The sequence below is a fragment of the Salvelinus alpinus genome, chromosome 29, assembly GCF_045679555.1.
Source record: "Salvelinus alpinus chromosome 29, SLU_Salpinus.1, whole genome shotgun sequence".
In the NCBI taxonomy this organism is placed as follows: Eukaryota; Metazoa; Chordata; class Actinopteri; order Salmoniformes; family Salmonidae; genus Salvelinus; species Salvelinus alpinus.
The window spans coordinates 15653995-15675602 of record NC_092114.1 but is presented as its reverse complement, the minus strand read 5'-3'; the positions used below and the strand labels follow the sequence as shown (position 1 = coordinate 15675602).

The window sequence follows — 21608 nt, the reverse complement described above, 5'->3', positions numbered from 1 at the left end:
TCATTCCATTAGAACGTTCCATGTCCCATCTCATTCCATTAGAACGTTCCATGTTCCATCTCATTCCATTAGAACGTTCCATGTCCCATCTCATTCCATTAGAACATGGGTGTCAAACTCTGGCCCGCGGGCCAAATTTGGCCCGCGGGGTAATTATATTTGGCCCGCGAGACAATACCAAATTACTACTAGCGCATTCACCGCTAATACTACGAATCCCATAATGCTCTGCTGTTGTTTTCGCGCGCCAATCAGGACAGGACCCAGAAACGCCCTCTCTAGTCATAGCAACATAGACGCTACAACTGTCAGCGCGCTATCCCTTCCCAAAAATGGCGAAAAGAAAGGCAGAAAACAGGAGCTTTCTGGACAAGTGGGAGGCAGAATGTCTGTTTACATATGTAAAAGACAAACCTGTTTGTCTTGTTTGTGGAGTCAACGTGGCTATAAGTAAGGAGTACAACGACACTATGAAACGAAACACCATGACAAATACAAGGACCTGGACATGACTCAAAGGAGCCAGAAAGTAGAGGAGATGAAAAGAAGTTTGGTTTCACAACAGAATATGTTCAAAAAAGCCACATCACAAAGTGAGGCTGCTGTAAAGGCTAGTTATATAGTGGCAGCAGAGATCGCAAAATCAGCCCGGCCCTTTAATGAGGGAGAGTTCGTGAAAAAGATTAGATCAGTGTGCAATAATTAACGTTTTCTTTGTGCACTTTTTCTTGCTACAAGGCATGGGCTTGAATGGTTGATTGATTTATTATCATTTTATTTGTAAAATTATTAGCCAGTGGAAAAAGTTTAAAAAAAGTTTATTTTGGTATTTAAATCAGAAGGCTGCAAATAGAAAAGAGGCATACGATTTTTATTTAAATTTTATTTATTTAATAAATTAATGCCATTGATGTGTTTTTTCATTTGAAATTCGATTTTGCATGTCTCCACTATTAAATTATATATTGTATGGTAGTAAGCGATGCTTGTTCCATATTCAATGTTAAAGCAAAACTTGTTTGGGTCCATATTAAAAGGTTAATTTGTTCAATGTTGGCCCGCGACTTTGTTCAGGTTTTACATTTTGGCCCACTGGGTATTTGAGTTTGACACCCCTGCATTAGAACGTTCCATCTCATTCCATTAGAATTATACAGCAGACAGGGAAATGATGACTGCCTGTACTGGCCACACCCTCCTCTAGACTAGACCTTCTATTTTAAGAAATGCCTCGATTTCTATGCAGTCTTTAACATTCATATTTCAGAAACAATTAGTCTCACTGTGTATGTCAGACAAAGGATGAAAAGTAGTTTATGTATAAAAAATATATAATTTATTTAATTAGAAATAGACAAAAGTGCAACAATAGGAACTCACTTGTATCTTGGCCAGGTGGTTACAGTGAAAAACAAGTATGATACAAATACAACAACAACTTACAACCTGCTGTTATTACTTAAACAACAGCAACCAGGTACATAAATTATAGTACTAAACTGTACACAGTCTTACAGTATTTACACAAGGTGTATTCGTCAATGCAGAATTCATTTATTTCCTTTGTTCTTTCTTCTCTTTTTTTAAATAAACAGTAAACAATATTATTTACATTCTTCAGCCAAGCCACTTTTTGTTTTTAGTGTTTTTGGACTCGTGTTTTTTTTCTTTGGATTTTAGTCATTTTAATGTCTCTTTTAAACTATGATGTGAACGTGAATTCACGGTCAGACAAAGCAGTTTTTAGGGACCCAAACTCTTACGTTGGACTAAACTGAAAATATATCAGTGGTCAGCAACTAATGAAGTGACTAAATAATGAGAGATATAGGTAACGTCCCCGTCGAAGTTAAAAGACTCAATCATAAATATTTCCAATAATTTTGTGTCAGTTGTATATAAGTATATATATATATAAATATATATTCACTCAATAATATGCAGATCAGTCGAGGCACATACTAGTAGTATAATATATTCAAACTATTTCTGTATTGTTAATCTTTAACGTATGAATATTTTTTTATTTTTTTTAAATGTCATATTCTAACATTTTATGTCAAAATGTGACATTTGGTTGAGTAAGTACCTACTGCTCATCTGTACACTACCATGTCATGCTCCTATAACCCTTTAGCAGTGAATATAACTATATACCTTCCTAAGTGATGTGCTACGTCTCTCTACCATTGATTCCTCAGTGCGTCAGATCCACCCTATAGTATCTCTGTAGACATACAGGCAGACGAGTCAAAGAGCCAGGTGACTTTAGAGCTGCGCGTTAAAAACCCAAACAAAACAACAATAAAAAAAAAAGTAGCAAAAGAAAAACCTAAAGAGTCAATCTCATGCTTGAACTCACATACTTGTTTTCAGTCTCACTACTAGGTAGACATGTCTATGGGTAGTAAGGTAGAGACAAGGGTCCAGGAATTCAAAAAGCTGCCTATGTGTGTGTGAGAGCGATGTGAAGTAGTTTTATCAGTGTGTGTATGTGTGTGTGTGTATATGGGCTGATGTGTTTATGTGCTTGTCAGTTTGATTGGCAGCCATGATGTTTACATATCGTTGTCATAGTCCCCAATCATTCTGCGTGTGTGCGAGGCCAGGAAGATGTCATTGTCTCGTGGACAGTCGTGGTGACAGGAGCACGTCTTGATGAACATCATCTTGCGTCTGAAAGTGTCTCCCTCGGGACAGTGGAACTCCACCTCGGCGGTGACGGTGGTGTGAGGGGTGCAGCAGCGCCCGTCCGTACACACACCACAGAACTTGGGCTTGTAGATCCTGCTGCTGCTGCAGCCTGACAGCTGGAAACGCATGCCGCGCAGGGACTTGGGGGTCCGTACACACTTCTTCCCCCTCTGTGGAAGCAAGAAGAATGGCGGTTAGTTTAGGATGGGAATAACAACTTGCTACATTGTCTATCATGCTTAGGGCAGCTTGGGTTTAACCTTTAGTAAACGATAAGGAGCCAAAGACATTCTATGCTCCTGAATTGCATGGCTTCTTGTTTACATTTGTGATGAAAATACAGCATTCACTTATTAAATGTGCTGAGAAATGCCATGTGATATCATCTTATGTCATGCTTATATAATAGGCTATATAATACACTATATATTACATTCCTCTATATGTTGTTATACTATATAATACACTATATAATACATTTCTCTATATGTTGTTATACTATATAATACACTATATAATATGTTTCTCTATATGTTGTTATACTATATAATACATTCCTCTATATGTTGTTATACTATATAATACACTATATAATACATTCCTCTATATGTTGTTATACTATATAATACGTTTCTCTATATGTTGTTATACTATATAATACACTATATAATATATTCCTCTATATGTTGTTATACTATATAATACATTCCTCTATATGTTGTTATACTATATAATACACTATATAATACATTCCTCTATATGTTGTTATACTATATAATATATGCCTCTATATGTTGTTATACTATATAATACGTTCCTCTATATGTTGTTATACTATATAATACACTATATAATATATTCCTCTATATGTTGTTATACTATATAATACATTCCTCTATATGTTGTTATACTATATAATACACTATATAATACATTCCTCTATATGTTGTTATACTATATAATATATGCCTCTATATGTTGTTATACTATATAATACACTATATAATACATTCCTCTATATGTTGTTATACTATATAATACGTTCCTTTATATGTTGTTATACTATATAATACGTTCCTCTATATGTTGTTATACTATATAATACATTCCTCTATATGTTGTTATACTATATAATACACTATATAATACATTCCTCTATATGTTGTTATACTATATAATATATGCCTCTATATGTTGTTATACTATATAATACACTATATAATACATTCCTCTATATGTTGTTATACTATATAATACGTTCCTTTATATGTTGTTATACTATATAATACGTTCCTCTATATGTTGTTATACTATATAATACATTCCTCTATATGTTGTTATACTATATAATACATTCCTCTATATGTTGTTATACTATATAATACACTATATAATACGTTTCTCTATATGTTGTTATACTATATAATACACTATATAATGTTTCTCTATATGTTGTTATACTATATAATACGTTCCTCTATATGTTGTTATACTATATAATATGTTCCTCTATATGTTGTTATACTATATAATACACTATATAATATATGCCTCTATATGTTGTTATACTATATAATACACTATATAATACATTCCTCTATATGTTGTTAAACTATATAATATGTCCCTCTATATGTTGTTATACTATATAATACACTATATAATACATTCCTCGATATGTTGTTGTACAATATAATACACTATATAATACAATCCTCTATATGTTGTTATACTATATAATACAATCCTCTATATGTTGTTATACTATATAATATATTCCTCTATATGTTGTTATACTATATAATATGTTCCTCTATATGTTGTTATACTATATAATACATTCCTCTATATGTTGTTATACTATATAATACATTCCTCTATATGTTGTTATACTATATAATACACTATATAATACAATCCTCTATATGTTGTTATACTATATAATACATTCCTCAATATGTTGTTAAACTATATAATAAATTCCTCTATATGTTGTTATACTATATAATACATTCCTCTATATGTTGTTATACTATATAATATATGCCTCTATATGTTGTTATACTATATAATACGTTCCTCTATATGTTGTTATACTATATAATACATTCCTCTATATGTTGTTATACTATATAATACATTCCTCTATATGTTGTTATACTATATAATATATGCCTCTATATGTTGTTATACTATATAATACGTTCCTCTATATGTTGTTATACTATATAATACATTCCTCTATATGTTGTTATACTATATAATACATTCCTCTATATGTTGTTATACTATATAATATATGCCTCTATATGTTGTTATACTATATAATACGTTCCTCTATATGTTGTTATACTATATAATACATTCCTCTATATGTTGTTATACTATATAATACGTTCCTCTATATGTTGTTATACTATATAATATATGCCTCTATATGTTGTTATACTATATAATACATTCCTCTATATGTTGTTATACTATATAATACACTATATAATACATTCCTCTATATGTTGTTATACTATATAATATATGCCTCTATATGTTGTTATACTATATAATACGTTCCTCTATATGTTGTTATACTATATAATATATGCCTCTATATGTTGTTATACTATATAATACACTATATAATACATTCCTCTATATGTTGTTATACTATATAATACGTTCCTTTATATGTTGTTATACTATATAATACGTTCCTCTATATGTTGTTATACTATATAATACATTCCTCTATATGTTGTTATACTATATAATACATTCCTCTATATGTTGTTATACTATATAATACACTATATAATACGTTTCTCTATATGTTGTTATACTATATAATACACTATATAATGTTTCTCTATATGTTGTTATACTATATAATACACTATATAATACGTTTCTCTATATGTTGTTATACTATATAATACACTATATAATGTTCCTCTATATGTTGTTATACTATATAATACACTATATAATATATGCCTCTATATGTTGTTATACTATATAATACACTATATAATACATTCCTCTATATGTTGTTAAACTATATAATATGTCCCTCTATATGTTGTTATACTATATAATACACTATATAATACATTCCTCGATATGTTGTTGTACAATATAATACACTATATAATACCATCCTCTATATGTTGTTATACTATATAATACGTTCCTCTATATGTTGTTATACTATATAATATATGCCTCTATATGTTGTTATACTATATAATACACTATATAATACATTCCTCTATATGTTGTTAAACTATATAATATGTCCCTCTATATGTTGTTATACTATATAATATATTCCTCTATATGTTGTTATACTATATAATATATTCCTCTATATGTTGTTATACTATATAATATATTCCTCTATATGTTGTTATACTATATAATATGTTCCTCTATATGTTGTTATACTATATAATACAATCCTCTATATGTTGTTATACTATATAATATATTCCTCTATATGTTGTTATACTATATAATATGTTCCTCTATATGTTGTTATACTATATAATACATTCCTCTATATGTTGTTATACTATATAATACATTCCTCTATATGTTGTTATACTATATAATACACTATATAATACAATCCTCTATATGTTGTTATACTATATAATACATTCCTCAATATGTTGTTAAACTATATAATAAATTCCTCTATATGTTGTTATACTATATAATACATTCCTCTATATGTTGTTATACTATATAATATATGCCTCTATATGTTGTTATACTATATAATACGTTCCTCTATATGTTGTTATACTATATAATACATTCCTCTATATGTTGTTATACTATATAATACATTCCTCTATATGTTGTTATACTATATAATATATGCCTCTATATGTTGTTATACTATATAATACGTTCCTCTATATGTTGTTATACTATATAATACATTCCTCTATATGTTGTTATACTATATAATACATTCCTCTATATGTTGTTATACTATATAATATATGCCTCTATATGTTGTTATACTATATAATACGTTCCTCTATATGTTGTTATACTATATAATACATTCCTCTATATGTTGTTATACTATATAATACGTTCCTCTATATGTTGTTATACTATATAATATATGCCTCTATATGTTGTTATACTATATAATACATTCCTCTATATGTTGTTATACTATATAATACACTATATAATACATTCCTCTATATGTTGTTATACTATATAATATATGCCTCTATATGTTGTTATACTATATAATACGTTCCTCTATATGTTGTTATACTATATAATATATGCCTCTATATGTTGTTATACTATATAATACACTATATAATACATTCCTCTATATGTTGTTATACTATATAATACGTTCCTTTATATGTTGTTATACTATATAATACGTTCCTCTATATGTTGTTATACTATATAATACATTCCTCTATATGTTGTTATACTATATAATACATTCCTCTATATGTTGTTATACTATATAATACACTATATAATACGTTTCTCTATATGTTGTTATACTATATAATACACTATATAATGTTTCTCTATATGTTGTTATACTATATAATACACTGTATAATACGTTTCTCTATATGTTGTTATACTATATAATACACTATATAATGTTCCTCTATATGTTGTTATACTATATAATACACTATATAATATATGCCTCTATATGTTGTTATACTATATAATACACTATATAATACATTCCTCTATATGTTGTTAAACTATATAATATGTCCCTCTATATGTTGTTATACTATATAATACACTATATAATACATTCCTCGATATGTTGTTGTACAATATAATACACTATATAATACCATCCTCTATATGTTGTTATACTATATAATATATTCCTCTATATGTTGTTATACTATATAATATATTCCTCTATATGTTGTTATACTATATAATATATTCCTCTATATGTTGTTATACTATATAATATGTTCCTCTATATGTTGTTATACTATATAATACATTCCTCTATATGTTGTTATACTATATAATACATTCCTCTATATGTTGTTATACTATATAATACACTATATAATACAATCCTCTATATGTTGTTATACTATATAATACATTCCTCAATATGTTGTTAAACTATATAATAAATTCCTCTATATGTTGTTATACTATATAATACATTCCTCTATATGTTGTTATACTATATAATACATTCCTCTATATGTTGTTATACTATATAATACATTCCTCTATATGTTGTTATACTATATAATATATGCCTCTATATGTTGTTATACTATATAATACGTTCCTCTATATGTTGTTAAACTATATAATAAATTCCTCTATATGTTGTTATACTATATAATACATTCCTCTATATGTTGTTAAACTATATAATAAATTCCTCTATATGTTGTTATACTATATAATACATTCCTCTATATGTTGTTAAACTATATAATAAATTCCTCTATATGTTGTTATACTATATAATACGTTCCTCTATATGTTGTTAAACTATATAATAAATTCCTCTATATGTTGTTATACTATATAATACGTTCCTCTATATGTTCTTAAACTATATAATAAATTCCTCTATATGTTGTTATACTATATAATACATTCCTCTATATGTTGTTAAACTATATAATAAATTCCTCTATATGTTGTTATACTATATAATAAATTCCTCTATATGTTGTTATACTATATAATACATTCCTCTATATGTTGTTATACTATATAATACATTCCTCTATATGTTGTTATACTATATAATACATTCCTCTATATGTTGTTATACTATATAATACATTCCTCTATATGTTGTTATACTATATAATATATGCCTCTATATGTTGTTATACTATATAATATGTTCCTCTATATGTTGTTATACTATATAATACACTATATAATACATTCCTCTATATGTTGTTATACCATATAATACACTATATAATATGTTTCTCTATATGTTGTTATACTATATAATACATTCCTCTATATGTTGTTATACTATATAATACATTCCTCTATATGTTGTTATACTATATAATACACTATATAATATGTTTCTCTATATGTTGTTATACTATATAATACATTCCTCTATATGTTGTTATACTATATAATACATTCCTCTATATGTTGTTATACTATATAATACACTATATAATATGTTCCTCTATATGTTGTTATACTATATAATACACTATATAATACATTCCTCTATATGTTGTTATACTATATAATACATTCCTCTATATGTTGTTATACTATATAATACACTATATAATATGTTCCTCTATATGTTGTTATACTATATAATACACTATATAATATGTTCCTCTATATGTTGTTATACTATATAATACACTATATAATGCGTTTCTCTATATGTTGTTATACCATATAATACACTATATAATATGTTTCTCTATATGTTGTTATACTATATAATACATTCCTCTATATGTTGTTATACTATATAATACACTATATAATATGTTTCTCTATATGTTGTTATACTATATAATACATTCCTCTATATGTTGTTATACTATATAATACATTCCTCTATATGTTGTTATACTATATAATACACTATATAATATGTTCCTCTATATGTTGTTATACTATATAATACACTATATAATACATTCCTCTATATGTTGTTATACTATATAATACATTCCTCTATATGTTGTTATACTATATAATACACTATATAATATGTTCCTCTATATGTTGTTATACTATATAATACACTATATAATATGTTCCTCTATATGTTGTTATACTATATAATACACTATATAATACATTCCTCTATATGTTGTTATACTATATAATATATGCCTCTATATGTTGTTATAATATATAATACATTCCTCTATATGTTGTTATACTATATAATACATTCCTCTATATGTTGTTATACTATATAATACATACCTCTATATGTTGTTATAATATATAATACGTTCCTCTATATGTTGTTATACTATATAATACACTATATAATATGTTCCTCTATATGTTGTTATACTATATAATACACTATATAATATGTTTCTCTATATGTTGTTATACTATATAATACACTATATAATATATGCCTCTATATGTTGTTATACTATATAATACATTCCTCTATATGTTGTTATACTATATAATACACTATATAATATGTTCCTCTATATGTTGTTATACTATATAATACATACCTCTATATGTTGTTATAATATATAATACGTTCCTCTATATGTTGTTACACTATATAATAAGTTTCTCTATATGTTGTTATACTATATAATACATTCCTCTATATGTTGTTATACTATATAATACACTATATAATATGTTTCTCTATATGTTGTTACACTATATAATACACTATATAATATGTTCCTCTATATGTTGTTATACTATATAATACAATCCTCTATATGTTGTTATACTATATAATATATGCCTCTATATGTTGTTATACTATATAATATATGCCTCTATACTGTATGTTGTTATACTATATAATACATTCCTCTATATGTTGTTATACTATATAATACATTCCTCTATATGTTGTTATACTATATAATACACTATATAATATGTTCCTCTATATGTTGTTATACTATATAATACATTCCTCTATATGTTGTTATACTATATAATATATTCCTCTATATGTTGTTATACTATATAATACACTATATAATGTTTCTCTATATGTTGTTATACTATATAATACGTTCCTCTATATGTTGTTATACTATATAATACACTATATAATATATGCCTCTATATGTTGTTATACTATATAATATGTTCCTCTATATGTTGTTATACTATATAATACACTATATAATATATGCCTCTATATGTTGTTATACTATATAATACACTATATAATACATTCCTCTATATGTTGTTAAACTATATAATATGTCCCTCTATATGTTGTTATACTATATAATACACTATATAATACATTCCTCGATATGTTGTTGTACAATATAATACACTATATAATACAATCCTCTATATGTTGTTATACTATATAATATATTCCTCTATATGTTGTTATACTATATAATATATTCCTCTATATGTTGTTATACTATATAATATGTTCCTCTATATGTTGTTATACTATATAATACAATCCTCTATATGTTGTTATACTATATAATATATTCCTCTATATGTTGTTATACTATATAATATGTTCCTCTATATGTTGTTATACTATATAATACATTCCTCTATATGTTGTTATACTATATAATACATTCCTCTATATGTTGTTATACTATATAATACACTATATAATACAATCCTCTATATGTTGTTATACTATATAATACATTCCTCAATATGTTGTTAAACTATATAATACATTCCTCAATATGTTGTTAAACTATATAATATGTTCCTCTATATGTTGTTATACTATATAATACATTCCTCTATATGTTGTTAAACTATATAATAAATTCCTCTATATGTTGTTATACTATATAATACATTCCTCTATATGTTGTTAAACTATATAATAAATTCCTCTATATGTTGTTAAACTATATAATAAATTCCTCTATATGTTGTTATACTATATAATAAATTCCTCTATATGTTGTTATACTATATAATACATTCCTCTATATGTTGTTAAACTATATAATAAATTCCTCTATATGTTGTTAAACTATATAATAAATTCCTCTATATGTTGTTATACTATATAATACGTTCCTCTATATGTTGTTAAACTATATAATAAATTCCTCTATATGTTGTTATACTATATAATACATTCCTCTATATGTTGTTATACTATATAATACGTTCCTCTATATGTTGTTAAACTATATAATAAATTCCTCTATATGTTGTTATACTATATAATACATTCCTCTATATGTTGTTATACTATATAATAAATTCCTCTATATGTTGTTATACTATATAATACGTTCCTCTATATGTTGTTAAACTATATAATAAATTCCTCTATATGTTGTTATACTATATAATACATTCCTCAATATGTTGTTATACTATATAATACATTCCTCTATATGTTGTTATACTATATAATACGTTCCTCTATATGTTGTTAAACTATATAATAAATTCCTCTATATGTTGTTATACTATATAATACATTCCTCAATATGTTGTTATACTATATAATACATTCCTCTATATGTTGTTATACTATATAATACATTCCTCAATATGTTGTTAAACTATATAATAAATTCCTCTATATGTTGTTATACTATATAATACATTCCTCTATATGTTGTTATACTATATAATACATTCCTCTATATGTTGTTATACTATATAATACATTCCTCTATATGTTGTTATACTATATAATACATTCCTCTATATGTTGTTATACTATATAATATATGCCTCTATATGTTGTTATACTATATAATATGTTCCTCTATATGTTGTTATACTATATAATACACTATATAATACATTCCTCTATATGTTGTTATACCATATAATACACTATATAATATGTTTCTCTATATGTTGTTATACTATATAATACATTCCTCTATATGTTGTTATACTATATAATACATTCCTCTATATGTTGTTATACTATATAATACACTATATAATATGTTTCTCTATATGTTGTTATACTATATAATACATTCCTCTATATGTTGTTATACTATATAATACATTCCTCTATATGTTGTTATACTATATAATACACTATATAATATGTTCCTCTATATGTTGTTATACTATATAATACACTATATAATATGTTCCTCTATATGTTGTTATACTATATAATACACTATATAATGCGTTTCTCTATATGTTGTTATACCATATAATACACTATATAATATGTTTCTCTATATGTTGTTATACTATATAATACATTCCTCTATATGTTGTTATACTATATAATACATTCCTCTATATGTTGTTATACTATATAATACACTATATAATATGTTTCTCTATATGTTGTTATACTATATAATACATTCCTCTATATGTTGTTATACTATATAATACATTCCTCTATATGTTGTTATACTATATAATACACTATATAATATGTTCCTCTATATGTTGTTATACTATATAATACACTATATAATACATTCCTCTATATGTTGTTATACTATATAATACATTCCTCTATATGTTGTTATACTATATAATACACTATATAATATGTTCCTCTATATGTTGTTATACTATATAATACACTATATAATATGTTCCTCTATATGTTGTTATACTATATAATACACTATATAATGCGTTTCTCTATATGTTGTTATACCATATAATACACTATATAATATGTTTCTCTATATGTTGTTATACTATATAATACATTCCTCTATATGTTGTTATACTATATAATACACTATATAATATGTTTCTCTATATGTTGTTATACTATATAATACATTCCTCTATATGTTGTTATACTATATAATACATTCCTCTATATGTTGTTATACTATATAATACACTATATAATATGTTCCTCTATATGTTGTTATACTATATAATACACTATATAATACATTCCTCTATATGTTGTTATACTATATAATACATTCCTCTATATGTTGTTATACTATATAATACACTATATAATATGTTCCTCTATATGTTGTTATACTATATAATACACTATATAATATGTTCCTCTATATGTTGTTATACTATATAATACACTATATAATACATTCCTCTATATGTTGTTATACTATATAATATATGCCTCTATATGTTGTTATAATATATAATACATTCCTCTATATGTTGTTATACTATATAATACATTCCTCTATATGTTGTTATACTATATAATACATACCTCTATATGTTGTTATAATATATAATACGTTCCTCTATATGTTGTTATACTATATAATACACTATATAATATGTTCCTCTATATGTTGTTATACTATATAATACACTATATAATATGTTTCTCTATATGTTGTTATACTATATAATACACTATATAATATATGCCTCTATATGTTGTTATACTATATAATACATTCCTCTATATGTTGTTATACTATATAATACACTATATAATATGTTCCTCTATATGTTGTTATACTATATAATACATACCTCTATATGTTGTTATAATATATAATACGTTCCTCTATATGTTGTTACACTATATAATAAGTTTCTCTATATGTTGTTATACTATATAATACATTCCTCTATATGTTGTTATACTATATAATACACTATATAATATGTTTCTCTATATGTTGTTACACTATATAATACACTATATAATACGTTCCTCTATATGTTGTTATGCTATATAATACATACCTCTATATGTTGTTATACTATATAATACACTATATAATATGTTCCTCTATATGTTGTTATACTATATAATACAATCCTCTATATGTTGTTATACTATATAATATATGCCTCTATATGTTGTTATACTATATAATATATGCCTCTATACTGTATGTTGTTATACTATATAATACATTCCTCTATATGTTGTTATACTATATAATACATTCCTCTATATGTTGTTATACTATATAATACACTATATAATATGTTCCTCTATATGTTGTTATACTATATAATACATTCCTCTATATGTTGTTATACTATATAATATATTCCTCTATATGTTGTTATACTATATAATACACTATATAATGTTTCTCTATATGTTGTTATACTATATAATACGTTCCTCTATATGTTGTTATACTATATAATACACTATATAATATATGCCTCTATATGTTGTTATACTATATAATATGTTCCTCTATATGTTGTTATACTATATAATACACTATATAATATATGCCTCTATATGTTGTTATACTATATAATACACTATATAATACATTCCTCTATATGTTGTTAAACTATATAATATGTCCCTCTATATGTTGTTATACTATATAATACACTATATAATACATTCCTCGATATGTTGTTGTACAATATAATACACTATATAATACAATCCTCTATATGTTGTTATACTATATAATATATCCCTCTATATGTTGTTATACTATATAATATATTCCTCTATATGTTGTTATACTATATAATATGTTCCTCTATATGTTGTTATACTATATAATACATTCCTCTATATGTTGTTATACTATATAATACATTCCTCTATATGTTGTTATACTATATAATACACTATATAATACAATCCTCTATATGTTGTTATACTATATAATACATTCCTCAATATGTTGTTAAACTATATAATACATTCCTCAATATGTTGTTAAACTATATAATAAATTCCTCTATATGTTGTTATACTATATAATACATTCCTCTATATGTTGTTAAACTATATAATAAATTCCTCTATATGTTGTTATACTATATAATACATTCCTCTATATGTTGTTAAACTATATAATAAATTCCTCTATATGTTGTTAAACTATATAATAAATTCCTCTATATGTTGTTATACTATATAATAAATTCCTCTATATGTTGTTATACTATATAATACATTCCTCTATATGTTGTTAAACTATATAATAAATTCCTCTATATGTTGTTAAACTATATAATAAATTCCTCTATATGTTGTTATACTATATAATACGTTCCTCTATATGTTGTTAAACTATATAATAAATTCCTCTATATGTTGTTATACTATATAATACATTCCTCTATATGTTGTTATACTATATAATACGTTCCTCTATATGTTGTTAAACTATATAATAAATTCCTCTATATGTTGTTATACTATATAATACATTCCTCTATATGTTGTTAAACTATATAATAAATTCCTCTATATGTTGTTATACTATATAATAAATTCCTCTATATGTTGTTATACTATATAATACATTCCTCTATATGTTGTTAAACTATATAATAAAATCCTCTATATGTTGTTAAACTATATAATAAATTCCTCTATATGTTGTTATACTATATAATACGTTCCTCTATATGTTGTTAAACTATATAATAAATTCCTCTATATGTTGTTATACTATATAATACATTCCTCTATATGTTGTTATACTATATAATACGTTCCTCTATATGTTGTTAAACTATATAATACATTCCTCTATATGTTGTTATACTATATAATACGTTCCTCTATATGTTGTTAAACTATATAATAAATTCCTCTATATGTTGTTATACTATATAATACATTCCTCAATATGTTGTTATACTATATAATACATTCCTCTATATGTTGTTATACTATATAATACGTTCCTCTATATGTTGTTAAACTATATAATAAATTCCTCTATATGTTGTTATACTATATAATACATTCCTCAATATGTTGTTATACTATATAATACATTCCTCTATATGTTGTTATACTATATAATACATTCCTCAATATGTTGTTAAACTATATAATAAATTCCTCTATACGTTGTTATACTATATAATACATTCCTCTATATGTTGTTATACTATATAATACATTCCTCTATATGTTGTTATACTATATAATACATTCCTCTATATGTTGTTATACTATATAATACATTCCTCTATATGTTATTATACTATATAATATATGCCTCTATATGTTGTTATACTATATAATATGTTCCTCTATATGTTGTTATACTATATAATACACTATATAATACATTCCTCTATATGTTGTTATACCATATAATACACTATATAATATGTTTCTCTATATGTTGTTATACTATATAATACATTCCTCTATATGTTGTTATACTATATAATACATTCCTCTATATGTTGTTATACTATATAATACACTATATAATATGTTTCTCTATATGTTGTTATACTATATAATACATTCCTCTATATGTTGTTATACTATATAATACATTCCTCTATATGTTGTTATACTATATAATACACTATATAATATGTTCCTCTATATGTTGTTATACTATATAATACACTATATAATATGTTCCTCTATATGTTGTTATACTATATAATACACTATATAATGCGTTTCTCTATATGTTGTTATACCATATAATACACTATATAATATGTTTCTCTATATGTTGTTATACTATATAATACATTCCTCTATATGTTGTTATACTATATAATACACTATATAATATGTTTCTCTATATGTTGTTATACTATATAATACATTCCTCTATATGTTGTTATACTATATAATACATTCCTCTATATGTTGTTATACTATATAATACACTATATAATATGTTCCTCTATATGTTGTTATACTATATAATACACTATATAATACATTCCTCTATATGTTGTTATACTATATAATACATTCCTCTATATGTTGTTATACTATATAATACACTATATAATATGTTCCTCTATATGTTGTTATACTATATAATACACTATATAATATGTTCCTCTATATGTTGTTATACTATATAATACACTATATAATACATTCCTCTATATGTTGTTATACTATATAATATATGCCTCTATATGTTGTTATAATATATAATACATTCCTCTATATGTTGTTATACTATATAATACATTCCTCTATATGTTGTTATACTATATAATACACTATATAATATGTTCCTCTATATGTTGTTATACTATATAATACACTATATAATATGTTTCTCTATATGTTGTTATACTATATAATACATACCTCTATATGTTGTTATAATATATAATACGTTCCTCTATATGTTGTTATACTATATAATACACTATATAATATATGCCTCTATATGTTGTTATACTATATAATACATTCCTCTATATGTTGTTATACTATATAATATATGCCTCTATACTGTATGTTGTTATACTATATAATACACTATATAATATATGCCTCTATATGTTGTTATACTATATAATATATGCCTCTATATGTTGTTATACTATATAATATATGCCTCTATACTGTATGTTGTTATACTATATAATACATTCCTCTATATGTTGTTATACTATATAATACATTCCTCTATATGTTGTTATACTATATAATACACTATATAATATGTTCCTCTATATGTTGTTATACTATATAATACATTCCTCTATATGTTGTTATACTATATAATATATTCCTCTATATGTTGTTATACTATATAATATATGCCTCTATATGTTGTTATACATTATAATGGTATTAGTCCATGTATCCACCTTGATGTCCTTCTCTTGCTCCACGTGGCAGGGCCGGATCATACAGATACGGGTCTGCCTCTCCAGCTGGCACCGCTCGTTGTCATTGGTGACGCGGGACGACACGCCCATGCCGCAGGTGGCCGAGCACTCGTCCCATTTGGTGGTCTGGACGATGCAGTTCTCCCTGGGGCTCTCCGCCGGGACCGGCCCGTGGGCTGACACCTCTCTGTAGACTGACAGAGGGGAAGAAGAGACCAAGGGGTGAATTTCAGATCCTGAGAGAAGAGGAAGGGAGAGGAAGAGGTGAACAGTGGTGAAAGGGTGAACAAGAGGGGAGGAGAAGAGGGAGAGGTGGTTAGTTTGAACTTTGGTAAAGAGAGAGACACAGAGAGAGAGAGAGAGAGAGAGAGAGAGAGAGAGAGAGAGAGAGAGAGAGAGAGAGAGAGAGAGAGAGAGAGAGAGAGAGAGAGAGAGAGAGAGAGAGAGAGAGACAGAGAGAGAGAGAGAGAGAGAGAGAGAGAGAGAGAGAGAGAGAGAGAGAGAGAGAGAGAGAGACAGAGACAGAGACAGGGAGAGGGAGAGGGAGAGGGGGAGAGAGCGAGAGCATTGTGGAGAAGAAAAATATATGAGTTTAGCTTTAAAAGAGAGAGAGAGAAAAAGTGAAAGTGATATAGAGAGAGAAAAGAAACCCAGACAGAGAGAGAAAAATGAAGAGTTTGTAGGAGGTTAGACTCACCAGCCATGGCTGACTGATAGGGGTTGTCCTGAGGGCTCTGATCACACACCCACTCCTCACAGCACTTCCCAGGGATCTGGATGCGGCGTGGGTACGGGCAGTCTGGGGAGGGCAGCCACACGTCGCTGGCACAAGTTGGCACGCAGCCGATCTCTCCGTTCATACAGACACACTGGTGCTTGCAGCTGGGCTGGAAGGTCTCTCCACTGCGGTAGATGACCCCTCCCAGGTCACACGTCTGGCCTTCCTGGGCTGAAACCCAGAGGTGGAGACGCCATTTTAGATTTCATATTTCAAAAGCTTTACATTATTAGGCCAGAGATTGCCCACTTTGGATAATAATAACCTAAGCCCTGACAAAGTCTACACAAAATATGTGGCAATCTCTACAATAGGACAGCCAAGAGGTGATCACAGTCTCAAAGGATATCTCAAAACCTCCTACCCTTTTCTTTAATAGTTGACAGGAGAATTCAACTCACCCATGCAGATGCCGTGCTCAGTGTCACTCAGCACGGCATAATCACAGTAAAGCCCCTTATGGTGGTCACACGGCTCCAGGAAGGTACAGGGCTCGCCGGCTTGCCTGGCACACACCTTACAGCAACCACAGCCATCCAGAACCAGGCTGGTACCAAACGGGCATGGAGGGAGGTCCGACGGGCAGTCACAGGGATCGGAACAGTCCTGGGCCATTGTCTGTAGACGGAAGAAAATATAACAGTCAGAAATGTTAAAGAAAACACTTAGGATAGTGTGAATAACATGTCTGATATCAGGATTTGTCTCCAGGGAAGATGTGTTTATCCACAAAACTTCAAGCAATGAGTTAGGTCTATACTGTGTGTCAAATAAGCAGATACTGTTGTATGAAGCTTCTTCACGTTTTGTGTAACACCTCACTTGTAATGCATCTTACTGCCACAAGATGGAGACATGACTCGATGTAACCAAATCATGTCTGGCAGTCATTTCTATGGAGAGTGATGCACTGTGGTATTACAGCATGTACAAATAAATAAAATATATCAATGTAGGCTACTCAAATGCTGTCAAATATTGATGCGCTGTTTATCTAAATACATGTAGTGATAAAAGGTTAGCGTAACATGGATTAAAAACGATTTAATAAGAGGGGACAAAAACAACTTGGCACTAAATTGTATGTCCTATGTCACAATTTAGGCTACTAAGTTATTTTTACTGCTTCTCTGTACTCTGTATTTATGTTCCTTTTAGTAGCAATGAAGAAGACAAACCCAAGAACATAGCCTATTTGAATCCAATAATTTCAGTAACAGTGACATCCAAATATAACAACCCTACTTTTTCATAACCTTGCATTGTTTACAGAACTGCTGCGGTAGGCTACTTTACAGAGCTACTGTACGCTACTTTATGAAGATGCTGTAGTCTACTTTACAGGCTACTTTACAGAGCTGCTGTAGGTTACGTTACAGAGCTGCTGTACGCTACTTTATATAGTTAGTTGCTTTAGGCTACTTTACAGGTTACTTTACAAAGTTGCTATAGGCTACTTTATAGGCTACTTTACAGGCTACTTTACAGAGATGCTATAGGTTACTTTATAGAGCTGCTGTATAATACCTACAGGCTACATTACAGAGCTGCTGTATAATACTTTACAGGCTACTTTACAGAGCTGATGTATAATACTTTACAGGCTACTTTACAGAGCTGATGTATAATACTTTACAGGCTACATTACAGAGCTGATGTATAATACTTTACAGGCTACATTACAGAGCTGATGTATAATACTTTACAGGCTACATTACAGAGCTGATGTATAATACTTTACAGGATACTTTACAGAGCTGCTGTATAATACTTTACAGGATACTTTACAGAGCTGCTGTATAATACTTTACAGGCTACTTTACAGAGCTGCTGTATAATACTTTACAGGCTACTTTACAGAGCTGATGTATAATACTTTACAGCCTACTTTACAGAGCTGATGTATAATACTTTACAGGCTACTTTACAGAGCTGCTGTAGACTACTTTACAGGCTACTTTACAGAGCTGCTGTATAATACTTTACAGAGCTGTTTACTGCGAGCCCACACCCCCATGGAATGTTTTAGCTGCTATAACTGCATAATGCGTTCCCAAAGGTTGTACTTCAAATCTACATTTACATGACTAAATAATAATAATAAATAAATATGAAGACAAATCATATGACAATAGCCGGGTGAATGAGAGAGAAAGAATAGGTTATTATTGCATCAAATGCAAAGTGATGACAAAGTTACATAAATTAATAGATGAAAATCCAGCACTTTATTCACATCTGATACATAAAATCTGTCATATTATATATTAAACTTACCGAACAGACGATGAGTAGAAAAAGGAAAATTCTGGTGATAATTTCCCCAGACATTGTTGCTAGTTTATTTTAACAGCGTGCACACTACAACCCGTTTGTTTTCGTTCAGACAGACAGGAGTTTCCCTTTTCTCGCGCTCTACAGTCATTCGGTTGTGTTGACTCGCTGCAGGGCTCGAGGACTGAGGTACGGAGAGGAGAATCTTTAAATAGTCCGCGAGGCGGGCCGGAGCCCAGGAAACAAGAGTCATGACACGCGACCCAAAGGGGTGAAAATATTTCAATTCCAAATGGGTTTCTTTCCTAATTCCTGAGAGAAGAGCTATTTCTACAGACAATCAATTTACTGTATCATATTTCACCTTTTCAGACACAAGCCCAGCCAAGTGGGAGTTGTTTTATGTCCTAAAGCAGGAACTGACAAGGATGTCTATGAGTGTAATTTGACATGGACTAAAGGAGAACATTGTTCATCTTGGCGACCGTTCAGACCAACGTAGCCTACATAAAGTGGTAACAGGTTAAGGGAAAAGATTGATAGTAGGATTATGTAATAACTAGGGGTAATAACATGACAAAGAGTAGTCTCAAATGACACCCTGTTT

General features: G+C 27.5%; 1 protein-coding gene across 2 annotated transcripts; it reads right to left on the bottom strand.

Moving 5' to 3' along the window:
* Positions 1–1313: 1313 nt before the first annotated feature.
* Positions 1314–21187, bottom strand: ccn2b (cellular communication network factor 2b). 2 transcript variants are annotated; one of them, XM_071374839.1, is made up of 5 exons: positions 21005–21187; positions 19129–19345; positions 18647–18898; positions 17929–18143; positions 1314–2864 (listed from the first exon to the last, which is right to left on the bottom strand). In XM_071374839.1, the coding sequence occupies exons 1-5, from the start codon at positions 21056–21058 to the stop codon at positions 2559–2561; spliced, it is 1044 nt and encodes a 347-aa protein (XP_071230940.1). In that variant the 5' UTR covers positions 21059–21187; the 3' UTR covers positions 1314–2558. The 2 variants fall into 2 exon arrangements, with proteins under 2 accessions (XP_071230940.1, XP_071230939.1); XM_071374838.1 differs by having other exon boundaries at positions 17929–18185; positions 21005–21180.
* Positions 21188–21608: the final 421 nt, after the last annotated feature.

Bases quoted from the DNA above. Each gene is read 5' to 3' on its own strand.
- ccn2b (XM_071374838.1), bottom strand. From the start codon at position 21,058: ATGTCTGGGGAAATTATCACCAGAATTTTCCTTTTTCTACTCATCGTC. The intron at 18,899-19,128 runs GTGAGTTGAATT...TCTGGGTTTCAG, and splicing joins TGAGCACGGCATCTGCATGG to CCCAGGAAGGCCAGACGTGT. The intron at 18,186-18,646 runs GTGAGTCTAACC...CTCTTCTCTCAG, and splicing joins CTATCAGTCAGCCATGGCTG to GATCTGAAATTCACCCCTTG.